At 36.9% G+C, this 12,953-nt stretch overlaps 1 protein-coding gene across 4 annotated transcripts in view; it reads left to right on the plus strand.

Moving 5' to 3' along the window:
• The window catches only part of LCOR (ligand dependent nuclear receptor corepressor), a 276,632-nt gene that overhangs the window by 183,171 nt on the left and 80,508 nt on the right, over positions 1-12,953 (plus strand). For 2 of the 4 annotated variants that reach the window (XM_069239600.1, XM_069239601.1), the window contains exon 5: positions 1,979-12,328. The exons of the other annotated variants lie outside the window; for them this stretch is intronic. In XM_069239600.1, coding sequence (XP_069095701.1) covers positions 1,979-2,948 — 970 coding nt within the window. In that variant the 3' untranslated portion in view covers positions 2,949-12,328. Of the gene's footprint in view, positions 1-1,978; positions 12,329-12,953 lie in introns of those variants that run through there. 4 annotated transcript variants of the gene reach the window in all.

The following is a 12,953-nucleotide window of genomic DNA, read 5'->3' on the forward strand; positions in this document are numbered from 1 at the left end:
ACTTTGACTAATGGAAGCCATTTTGATCAGGGACAAAATAACAATTTGTTGAAAAACTGCCTCCAGTGGTTCTTTAATCATGACTGTTAGCAAGCAAGCATTTGCCAGTGAGATTACATGTAAAACTAGTCATAACATAAATACCACCCAGTCCTCTGTACAATAACAAGCCCACACTTCATGATAACCACATGATATGGAGCATGTGGTAGACAAAACGACATATAAGGTTCACCTGTGACCGTCTGTTTTAACAGTCTTATTGACTGAACACACTAACGATGGCAAATCCGAGTTGGAAGATGCATATTGGATGACCTTGTACAGTCTTCATATCTTGCAAATTGTTGTAACAGTGATCCATGAGGTCTTTAATGTGCAGTACGAACTCAGCAGTAAAATTCCTAAGCTGATGAAAGTATTTTGTCAAGCACGAGCTGAAACACAAGGTGTAATAAATTGTATACATCATATATTTGAAAACTTACTAAAATGGCAATATTTTGAAGTATGAATACTTCAAATCTAATAAAGCTAGGATGCACTGCCTGTTTGCCTTGCTCCTTTGTGGGGCATTTTTACTTCGAGTTATAAGGTTAAGAAGATTGATTAAAAGTCATGGTCTGTGGAAATGTTTCTTATAGAGATTTAATTGTATACCTACTTTTCTTTTCTTCTTCCATCTCTGGTGGTTCTGTCATCTCAGGAAGGCCTACTTTTTGGCATGCATATTGTCCAGTTCTTTACAGAACTGGGTTATGCCTTTATCAAGAAGACATCAGTTTTCTGTAAAACAGTTTAAAACACTTTGACCTGTCACTTGCATTTGGGCTGTTATTTTGATGCCTATACAAAGAGAATGGAAGTCTCGTCTTACATTGACAAGTGACTTGAGGTTGCACGTCTGCTCCACTGTTCCTTCTTGCAAGCTGCCAATATTCATTTTAATAGAAAGAGATGACTCGGACTGAAGGAGATAATTATCTCACACTTAACTTTCTAGCTGTAACCAAAGACCTCATAAGTAGTGGTCAGCCATGAATAATCTGTACTGTCTTTCCCCGTCACCTGTCCTGAAATAGAAAGCCATATCTATGTCCAACTGCTTACTAAGCCAGCATTCTCTTAAAAGGGCAGTTTAAGACCAAGTTTCCTAATTGGCATGACTGCACTGAGATATTCTGATATTCTTACCAAGATGTGAAGTTCATGCTTTCCTCATGGAAGGAAGTGTCTGAAGAATATCCGTTATTGTGACTGTGGGTTTTCCTTGGAAGTTTGATTGTTACAGCTCGATCGGTAAGTGTAATTTATTGGCTCTCAAATTTGTATTCTTAGCAGTTGTGATATTAAACGGTTTGCATTGGTATAAAAGCAATTCATGAAAGTAAAAATGTTTTAAAACATGTACATATCTATATCCCGTTGTGTTTACTAATTGTTCTGTAATTAGGGGCTTGCATGCTCAAAAGGTAATGTCCATTAATGTCTTGCTGAATTGTTTTTCTTAGGTTATTTAATTAAATCTAACTAGAAATGCTGAACATTGATATGTTTTAAAAATGTTTGTATTGTCCATCCATTTGGCTTACTCTTTTATTACTGTACTTGTTTAGTGGTAACGTCACACTAGTAACAAATTTTGAATAGGTCTAAGAAGACTGACTACTTTCCAATTTTGAACTAAGGTGCCATTTTTAGACTATAGCGCGAGGCCTTTTTTGCTACAAAATTTTGTGAACCCAACCAAAGACCAACTAATAATTTTTTTTTGTGTTGCCCAAAAGCTTCTTTATGAACTTGTTTAAAATGAGACTGATGGCAAGACTTTTTTTTAACCCCAAAAAACACTTTAAATATATTTAACACAAAAAGTGATGTTACCCAAGCAAGGCCTTCTAATAAAGGAGTGGCCCCCTCACCTATCCCTCCCTACCTTGCAAGTCCTGCTCACATCAGTTTCCTTCCATCCAATTAGGCGACCTGGGAGACCAAGCCAGCACCATCTAGATGGACTTCTCCAGACTGTTGATGGGCCGCCTTCAAGAAGCTTGCAGAATGGAACCAGGGAAGGTTATGGCCACTCCACGTCTCTTAAAGTTCCGTTGGCTCGATCATTACAGATTAGTGAAGAGCTGTTGGGCAGGAACCCGTTTCCTAATGCTGGCAGCCTTAGATCATCCGGAATGCAAAATCATGGACAACATTTGATATTATCCAGGGAGGCATCTTGGGCAAAGCCACACTATGAATTAAATTTCAGCCGCATGAAATTCAGGGGAAATGGTGCGCTCAGTAACATCAATGATCTACCTTTTCTTACAGAAAACTGTAACACCTTTCAGAAATCAACAGTGCACAGCAAACATGATGGAAAAAAAGACGTTTGCCGTTCTCCAGTGGATTTAAAGATACCACAAGTGCGAGGCATGGATCTTTCATGGGAGTCACGCAGCTGTGATCTATACAACTATAGCTCTTTGGTAATGGGTTCACAAACGGAGAGCGCGCTTAGTAAAAAGTTAAGGGCTATCCTTCCAAAACAAAACAGGAGAAGTTTGTTAGATGCAACTGATTCATGGAGCTCAGATGCTGAACAGTCTACCTCTGGACAGCCATATCCCACCTCAGATCAAGAAGGCGATCCTGGGTCCAAGCAACCAAGGAAGAAGAGAGGAAGATATCGACAGTATAACAGTGAAATACTAGAAGAAGCTATTGCGGTAGTTATGAATGGAAAAATGAGTGTTTCCAAAGCTCAGAGTATTTATGGGATTCCACACAGTACACTGGAGTATAAAGTTAAAGAAAGATTGGGCACTTTGAAAAATCCTCCAAAGAAAAAAATGAAACTGCGGTTGGAGGGCCAAGATGTTTCGGTCAAGAGTGAACTTGAAACCCAGGAAGACATGGAAGCGGCACAGAGTGCAAGTGAATCAAAAGACTAGTAGGGCTACTCTAGAGTGCCAATTACTTTACATAAACTGGGTGAGCACTACTGCATTGGTCCGCTACAACTGAGTGCACCTAACCCTGTCCATTTACTGTGAAGCGTTTTTGCAGGTTTATATGGACTGATGTGGAAACAAGTGACAGGTGTACCTTGAATCTTGCATAATTGTAAATTTGCCATATGTAGTATGGCACAGCATATTTTGGCCTTTTTGCATGCTTCTCTACTCTTTAGAGAATTCTTACCTCACAGAGAATACACATGTTTAAGTGGACTCCTTGCCTATCGAGCCTGCATGTACTTTTTCTCACATTTCTTATATTTTGCCTTTGAAAACATGTCCACTTGCTAACTAGATTCTCTGAAATACTAGGCTCTGTTTAAGTGAAAATCGGTCATTTGTTATTCAAAATGTTTTACAATGTCTTTTTTTTTTTTTTAACCTCAGACCCAGTGTGTTTAAAGAGTTTTATCAAGCCTAAACACTATTTAAACATTCGGGACAGTTTTAATCTACAGGCAACTGTAATCAATCGGGTTGGACTATGTTTCCAATGGTCAGTGTTGAAAATGAAAGCATTTCCTATTAGCAAGCTATTTAGTGCTCACCCAGAAGTTTGTGGGTGCAAGAGCGTTACATACACTACCTTTAGTTACTACAGTTCAACCTCTAACTACCTTCACTGTAACTTTGAGAGATATTATTGTGGTGGGATATTGTCTCACCTGTTTTAGAGGAAATAGCCTTACCTCACGGAGGCCAACTGTTGTGTAAGTTTGGCTTGTCTAAGACTGACCTACATGGGTATACTTCAAATACTTTGTTCAGACGGGTTCTGGTTTTACTGAACTGTGTGGTTATGAGAATGTTTAAATGATTCCAGATTTGCGAGTAAGATTCAAAACCAATGACTGTGATTGTTTGCAAAAAACAAAACAAAAAAAAACAAATGTTATGTATATAAACAGTACAACCTCATTATTCTGACTAAATAGAAACCTAAATGAAGGATAAATGTTTGCAGCTTAAATGTATTTGCAAAAGCACATTTGCAAATACTTAGATTTATTTTTATCCGTCTTTGCTAGCAGTTAAGATCTAAATCTGACAGTATAGGAGATGAGCAGCTTGGGTATGTTTCTTTTTCAACAGATATATGAGCCAGTGTCAGGAAATTATTGCAATATAACCTGCTTTTTGCTTGCCCTTAATGCAGTGGTTTCGCAGCACACTTCTCACATTCAGTAACAAAAGCACTTCTTGAACTACAGTTTTCACTTTTTATGGTAATATGTTTACCTGGGAGGATTTTTGGCTTCATTTTCTTTTTTACCTTTATTTTCTTGCAAAAGTTTTGAGGGTGCGATTTATTTTATTAATTTATTCTGTTGAATAAAAAATGGTGACATACGTATGAAATGTACTAGCGCAACAAGGTTTAGTACTGTAACCAAAATAGGCTTGTGTGGTTTTGCAAGAAAAGCATAAGGTGGCTTACTCAGTCATAAATTAAATTTACATTTTTATTGCTGTTAAGCGAATTCATGCAATGTGTAATCCCCTGAAGATGTATAGCGTTTTTGAACATCAGCAAGCGGGTATTCAGTGGACTTTTGTTTTTTCGAGAAAACACTTTAAAAACGTCAAAGGTTAGGCACACCATTGCTGTCATTTAAAATATGCACTGCTCATATAATAGGCTTTATTGCCTATATATGCTTTTTTTTTTTGTTTTACTTCATAAGTATAAACTTTTGACTTGATTCTTCTCAGTTAAACCAACTGCCTCTGCAGTTGCGTAGTCCTAATTGCAATAGATTCGTTTTACAGGCGCTTGCAATAAACTAGTATTTAGTAGGTGATTTAATCTACTTTGTTAATGTGGTATAAAATCAGACGTGGGAAGAGGCTTTTCTGGACCACCGTGGAGCGTTTGATTATTCAAGCAAATTGAATCTAGCAAATGCAATTCATTGTTGTGTTTTTATTTTTAAGCGAGGTGCAGTTAACTAATTTTACCAAGTTGTGGGTGTATGTAGTCTTTGTTCTCTCTACTTGTAAGTATTTGTGTGTATGTTTAAATGGATGACAATCTAGCAGCATAAAGATGGTGTGCCTATCCTTTAATGCTGCATTTCAACATAAATTCTTTACGGTATAATTGTAGACTGTAGGCTAAAAAAAATGTAAATAATGCGTTGGGTATTTTTTATTTGCTTTGATTAGAAAATGAAATTTTAAAAAAACCAAACGCTAAAATGTTCTCTACTTACATGTTCTGAGACCTTAAGATTGTATAGTATTTATGTCTGAGATGCTTTTAAACATTCCACTTGAGATCTGTGACTTTTAATATTCAGGTATACTTTATTTTCCAAGAAGCTTTTTGAACAAGCGTATTTCCTCCAAAGGTCTCTGTTGTAAAAAGGAAAAGTGTAGGTTATTTTTAAAGCACTAATTGCATTACATTGCTAACTGCAATATAAAATAGCCATTACTGTTTTGTGAAGCATGGTAAACATTAGTTAGTGGTCCCTTGAAAACTTCATGAACCTCTTACAAACGCTGCTGAATATTTCAAAAGATATATATTTTATCCTATTGTACGTTTTTTTTGTACAGTTAATCTGTAGTGATTTGGTGCACCTTTACCTAATAGTTTCTTCGAGAAGTCCTGTTGCATCACAGTGTGTGTGATAGTTCACCACTCCAAACACAGAACCCCCAGAAGCTGCAGTGATGTTTGGTTTCAATCTCATTTCTTATTTCTTTACAGTCACAGGTGCTTTCAATGTAGATATTGATTGTGTATGGAGTCATCTTACGAGATAATTGGAATTACTGTTTGTTAGCATGTTTGACTTTCTGCTTTCAAGCAGGTGGCATGTGCCGGTTCATAAGTATAATTTTGGATAGGGAAATGTGTAAGTTAATTGTTGTCCTCAGTCTTTGTCGTGGATGCTTGTTGGTCTGATTACTTCGACACGATTGGTGCTTTTTCATGTTCTCACTGTTTTGTTGCTCAAGAGGAAAATTGGTCTCATCTTTTCCTGTGAGCAGGTTAACAAACACCGATCAACCAGTTAGTACTTTTTGCATCACCATGTTTCTGTAAACATGAATTCTCTCTGAAGGGTAAACATTCCTCTCCCCACTGGACGTTACTGTTGGTCCTCTCATTTCAAGGTACATTTAATCAATGTTGCTGTTTGTTCGCTACTGAATGAAAATAACTTCACCAAAAAAAGTAATTGATCCGAATGTTATATGTACTTGCAGGGAAGTGGACTGTTGCTAACTGGGCTACTTTGTTTAAACCCAAATATTTGGCTTCCACAAACTTGTACGTGTTTAAGCGTCACAAGATTAAGCTGTCTCTTTTTCCAGAAGAGATTCTTCTTTCACCTAGTGTTAAGGGTTTTTTGGCAGGTGTGCTATTTGAAAATTGAATACTACCGTGAAGACTAAGCTTTTACTGAACTTAGTGAGGGAGAAGAAAGTCAGTTGTATGCTTAGATATATTTTGCGTTTTGCAAATGTTGAATAATTTGGAAGTATCACATCTAGTCTCCTGATGCTCCTCTGTCCATCTTGGATTTTCAGATCATTATAGTTTTTTTCTGTAGTTGGGTACACTTTCCAGTTCTCTGTATTATTGATTAATCTGCGCATATTGAACAGTTTTCTGTCAAAATGTGTATACTTCCTTTTGTCGAAAGTTGTGATAGTTTTGCTGATGGAACAGTACCGGACACACCAGATTTTAAAAATGGCACAGATTATTTCTTTTTCCTCTATTCAACTATTTTCTGTGGAGCATCACGTTTGTTGAGCTTGGGTAGAAGTTATGTGCACAAACTTTATCACGTTGAAAAGCAAATGTTCAGTACAGCATACTTTCTTAGTATTTTGTTGCAGGCTTAAAAATGTAATGCATCGGGTCAGTCTTTTGTTGTGAGCCAGTTTGAAGGGTTTAGCACTAATGGTTCAGTGTGACATCTTTATATAGGACATGGTATTTTGAGAGTTTGGTTGAGAAGGGCCCTTGAGTTGAAGGTTTAGATGTCTCCTTTTCCAAAACCTGTGCCCGGCCCTCCAATTGTGCAAAAAAAAAAAAATACCGGCTGGTTTTGCTTCTTATAATCAGTCACATAACTCCCAGCAGAATACAGTAACTGATTCAGAACTTCCCCAAGCTTGCACCTGCAGTCCGCAAGTATTTTATCCATGTCGGTGGATTTTGCAGTGTTATGCTGCAAAAGGCATCCTACGAGTGCTGAAGTCTGTAGAGATGTGCAGAAGGCCTTTGAGGTTAAAATTACTTTATTCATTTCCATTTACAAAAGAACTTTGTGAAGCGGCAAATAGATCACCCGGTTTCAAAAGTAAAATATATTTGTAATTTTTTACCCACTTAAAATGCTCCCCTTTTGTATAGTATAACTCTACCAATCACAAATGTGGGTGCTGTGTAGTTAAAATGTGATAGTTTTCAGTTTGATACACAAAAGCATAAATTTACTCTTTTGAGCTCAGCATTCTAAGTGGTGTGAGTATCAGATTGTTCATTGGGATTAAATAGGTGCTACGTTTATTCCAAGCATTTCTCATATTCCGAATTGTGAAATTGCTGGACTGGCAAAAAAATGCAGTTGCTTCTAAAATGTATCATCATAGGGTGTGCCCTCTATCCTATGTAGTCACACGCCCTGCGACAACACCTTTTGTCTGGAACTTGCTCATCTTCCCTTCCTTTATTTTTACTGATTGTCATGAACTGACAGCTTCTTTGCGATTTCATTTTTGGGATCAAGGATAGCAGCTTGTTAAAATTCCTGAGCCTGTGCTTAAGCAGCAAGTTTTATTTTTGTAACCTGGCCCCTTACCAGCATCATACATGGCTGGCTCATCCCACATTGTCCAGTTTAAAGCTATACACACTGTGTAAAGGAAAGAGCAGACCCACAAAAGGTCTAAGAAATTCACTAAGGTTCTCTTCATTTGAGACCATAATGTCTAGCTCTTTGTGCTTTAGTCCTCTTTGAGCAGAAGTATGTCTTGTCTTAAGCAGAAATGTATACAAAGCTGAGGACCTATCTCACAATAGGCTAGACCAGGTAGCCTCTTGAGAGCAAATGGTAGTCACAGGGACATGTTTTTTATATTTAGGTTGTCAATTCTTACTGTTCATGGGCAATTATCAGATGTCTTCTGTTAGGCCTTCATTGGCGAGTGTCTGTCTTGGAGAGAAATGCTGATTTGATTACTGATGCACAGCACTTACAGGTTTCGTGCAGGGTCTTTTTCTGTCCATTCCAGAACAGATGTACAGACAAAAGAATATAGGAGAAGATGGATGGCTTACAGTGGAGCTTCTTAACTGGAATCTGCAGACACCACCTATGGTAGTGGTTTGATTCACAGCTGCAAGTGTTGCGCTCTGCCCATGCAGTTCTTAGTTCTCTTGTATTTATTTTCCTACCCATAACGGACCCTTGATAAACCAGAAGCTTCAAGTACAGGACCCATGGCCTGCGTTTTTTCTTTCTCCTTCACATTTAATGCATCAGCATTTTGGACAGAAGCTCAGGCCCTAACCTTTGAATCTTTCAAGTAGCACAGTCTCCAACATTGACACACCAGCTTTATAAGCCTTTTTAAGCCAACTCGCCCACTGAGATCTGTGGTTGTGGATAGCAATACATGTTAGGAAGCTGAACTTCAACTGGAACTGAGAATCCAGTATTCTTGTGATACAATATTGAAAATCTGGTACATAACTTCACTGGATTCCCCCACATATAATTTGAGTTGTTTTCAGGGGTCCAACTGGCACTAAAAGTAAGTTTGATGGATGTACATCAACGGAACCTCACAGTCCAGGGTATTTATTAATGCTCTTTCTCTGTAGAGAAAATAAGAGGCTAGTGTGCTCAGTTCAGACCAGTAGTTTTTCTTGTCATAAATGTATTAATATTTTGCAAACTATTTGTGACAGTGGGACATGAATTAATTTAAGATCTCCTTGGTGTTGCTTTCACACTCTTACCCCATAGTTTCACGTTGATTTCTCACATTGATTGTCCATCTAATGGTTCATTTGATGGTTGGCTTAAGCTTATGATGTTTGAATTGCACAAGGTATGTTTGAGAGAGTTGGGAGTTAGGTACATAAAATATCTTTATATTAGCTCCTTTAAGTAGCAGTGCCTGTCCTGTAAAAGGTTGTCAGTAGTGGTAGAGAAATCTAAACATCTATGGGAAAGGTACCAAAGTCATTGTAATGGGCTTTTAGTAGTTTTAACATGTTTGAACACACCCTATATTTTTTACTGGCAGTTTATTTTACATACAGTAACAAACATTTAATCAGTGGAAAAGCCTAAACATTAGCACTTGCAGATCAGTTTCCTCAGACATTAGTGTTTCTATTACCAGTCGTGTTCTGTTTTTAAGGGGTACTAACTACTTCTTGTTAGACAGGTTTTGAAATAAGTTGCACACATTGCAACCGAGAACTTATCTAAAAATAAAATGTTTTTTTTATTTTTTATTTTTATTTAAGGAATGAATTTGTAGCTTTAAAGTTCAGATCTTTACTTTAAGCACTATTGTAATAATGCCAATTTAAACTGTTTCAGGAAGAATCTCAACTAATCATAGATTGCTCTTAAACCAGAATTACTGGCTTAATACTGGGTAAAACTTGTTTTGAATGTGTTGGTGGAGTTGTGGAGGAAATTACTTACTCTTTCTGTAATTAACCTTAACTCTTATAAATAAGTTTCCTCCATACATTTGGGTGCTTTGCTGCTTAATTGTTTTTTAAAAGGTTTTCACTTTATAGTACTCTCTCTCTCTCTCTCGCACTCTCTCTCTCTCTCTATATATATATATCTCCTGTAATTTCTATATTTACCTTAAGAAAGCACTTGTCTGACTTGTTCAATTTCATGAAGACCCCAACATGCACTTTTGTTTTGCAGCGCACATTTTTTTTTTTCTTTTTTTTTTTTACTGCATATTAGAAAAACAAATCCACATTCCAGGTCAAAATCAGAATTTCTCGTTGCAGCTAAGTTCTGTACTTTTGAAGGGTTTCCAAGTTTGTGTGCAGAGATCCGGGTTGGCTGCTCCGTTAAAGGGAGTGAAGGATATTTATTTGCATTACCTTAGAAAGTCCCCTGAGCACTCTGAGAGGAAAAACATTGAAAACGATTTTTTTTGTTCCTGGGCTCCCCTGGGCGCGCTGCCAAGTTGTTGTGGGAAGTATTCCTGACAAGAGCCTTAGTCATGCTGAGGCTTCCACAAAGGCATGCGAGAGCAGCTTACTTTTGCAAGTAGGCCCCGTAAAACATTTTATTAATTCCCATTTCAGGAACATTGAACGCACTTGGCTGTTTCTCATTTTTAAAATTAAATGTCTTATTTCCTTTACTGGCAGTTTTGCAAGATTCCCAGATAAGTAGATAAGGAATTAGATGATTTAGAGAATCAGTGTTTTTATTCTGAAACCATTATTTAGGACTGCTCAGAAGGGATATGGGTTTAGCGATCATAGTTTCAGATTAAATTCTAGTTTTTGGGTGATCCAGGAAATGGGCTATCTCTCCCTCTTCGCGTTCATGGAATGAGCAGTATTCTTTTGCTAAAATCCGAAGTCCTTTTGCATTGCAGATGTATAAGAAATTTATGAAACAAAATGTAAAAGTATCTGGCAACAAGATGTAACAGTATCTTCATTTTCATGGAAGCTGAAATACTTGTACCAGCAGTGGTATTACATTTAGAGTTTAAGAACCAGTCTTAAATTTTCTAAATTGGTTGTTAGTGGACAGATATCTGCCCAGGCTTTTATATGCCTTCACAACCTTATCACTTTTTAAGGTAGAGAACTTTATTAATGACCCTATTTTGCTGGTATTAAAGGGTACAGCGGCTAACGGCTGTTTTTAAAGTAAAATAATGTTTTGTCTTAAATGTTTATAACTGCCTGTTTTATTGTCAAACACCGCTTTTGGTATGGTATCATTCTGCAGTGTAAAAATGATTATTAAAATCAGACGTGAACACACACTGTTTTAAAACCCTCAGGGACCGTTTTCACACTTTAGTCACTCAATTCAGGTACTTGTGCGCTTTTCTTAAACCTAGCAGTGACTTTCTTTTCCGCTTTTCTCCGAAGTGCTAATAGCACATCCTTGATGAATGTCAACGTTAAATCTCAGTTCAGGAATCCAGGTATAATTCAGCCAAACCGATTTTTAAAAGCTGCAATTACTCTCCAGCACTCAGTGCCTCAGACACTTATAGTGGCATTCTGTATATTCAGTTACTACTGAGAAGATCGTAAGGGGGTTCCTGTTTCTCAGCACTAAGAAAAATCAATATGTACAATTTAAAGAGTTGTATGCCATTCTTGATGCCACCGGGTACAATAAATCCTGCTTATTTTTCCATCGGGAGCCCACTCTCCTTTGAAATGAACAGATAAGAAAAATGTTATTTCTCTTTGTCTGCTTTTCAACCATAGCATTGCTCGGGTCATCTGCCCTCTACACAAGTTATGCAGTGTCCTTCATGAAGGAAGCGAATGACTCATGGTGATTTTGGGTTCAGTGGTAATATTTTGGGGCCAAAATGACAACTGTAAGTGACAGAATATATTTTGATAATCTCTTAGAATCCTCTTGCTAAACACCCAGGACAATATTCCAATGCCTTGGTTCTTTGAGAATTTTGTAACAAAGGCCACAACACTCCCAGCAATTAAAATTAACCTTCTTAGTTCTGTATACAACCACTGTAAACTTTCACCACATATTTTGAAGCACAAGGTGGCATATTGTAGTTTCTATGAAAAACAGGAACCCCTTTTACTCTTATGGACCTCATTTCAATATACTGTTTACAGGTTGATGGAATTGTATAATTTAATATTTCTCTTGTACTGTAGTTTATATTTATTTACAGATTTTTTTGTACTGTGATTTTAAACTTTTTGTTTTTCATTGCTATGATCAATGTCTTATGTAGTAGAGCACTTATGATCACACAATTACGGTTTTTGTTTGATTGCACTACAATATTTTTAATGCATTTCCAATTATTTTAACTGGACTAATCTGTCTTAATGTATGTGATGAGTAGTTTTGAAAATCATGTGGTCCTTAATTTGCATTTTATGTCAAAAACGCTAATTTCGTTGTTGTGCATGTGAAAGATTTAATGGTTTCATTGTATAATTTGACCATGTCATTTAAAAAAAAAATCAAACCACATTTCCAGCTGTAATGTTGTATATGGTAGTTCTCACTGGATGCTAGAATCTTTTCAAAACCACTATTCTTCTAATAAATTTTGTTGTGAAAATGTGTACTTTTTCAAAGGGCTGTTTTAATTTGTGTCAGTATTTTATTGATGTCTTTTTGAAACGTTATCTATGCATGTAATCTGAGTGTATCCATAAAACGGAAACTTTAATAGGACGTTTCACAGCTCAATTTTAATTCACACTGAGTGCAGACCACAGGGTCTGCTTTACATATTTTTATCATTCCGAATCTTGAACCGTGGGAGGATGACTGGGATGAGTACTGGAACCCATTGGATTTAAATGCATTTGCACTTTCTACAAATTGGGGCTAGTTCTATATTATGTTTTTAGTCTTCTACATTATGCTTTTGTCTTGTATTTGTACATCTCATGATAAATGATTTTTAGCAGCTGACATGTTCAGCCTGTCTGCACTCTATATTGCCCTAAATCGTACACACCAGGGTGCTTGTACAGGTCTAAGCATTCTCTTCTCTGTGTTCAGCATTGAACATTCTGCAGTAGCGAGGACGCCTAAATATCTCCTCTTTATGGATTATGTGGTTCTGGAGCTGTATAGGCTTCTGAGTTCCCTGCCTACCTTAACAAGTATGTGTAATATCTACACCAGAAGATAATGTTCTCCAAAACTGAATATGTTGTTAAGGTAGTAGTGATTTTAT

Source organism: Pleurodeles waltl, chromosome 6, assembly GCF_031143425.1.
Source record: "Pleurodeles waltl isolate 20211129_DDA chromosome 6, aPleWal1.hap1.20221129, whole genome shotgun sequence".
NCBI classification, from domain to species: Eukaryota; Metazoa; Chordata; class Amphibia; order Caudata; family Salamandridae; genus Pleurodeles; species Pleurodeles waltl.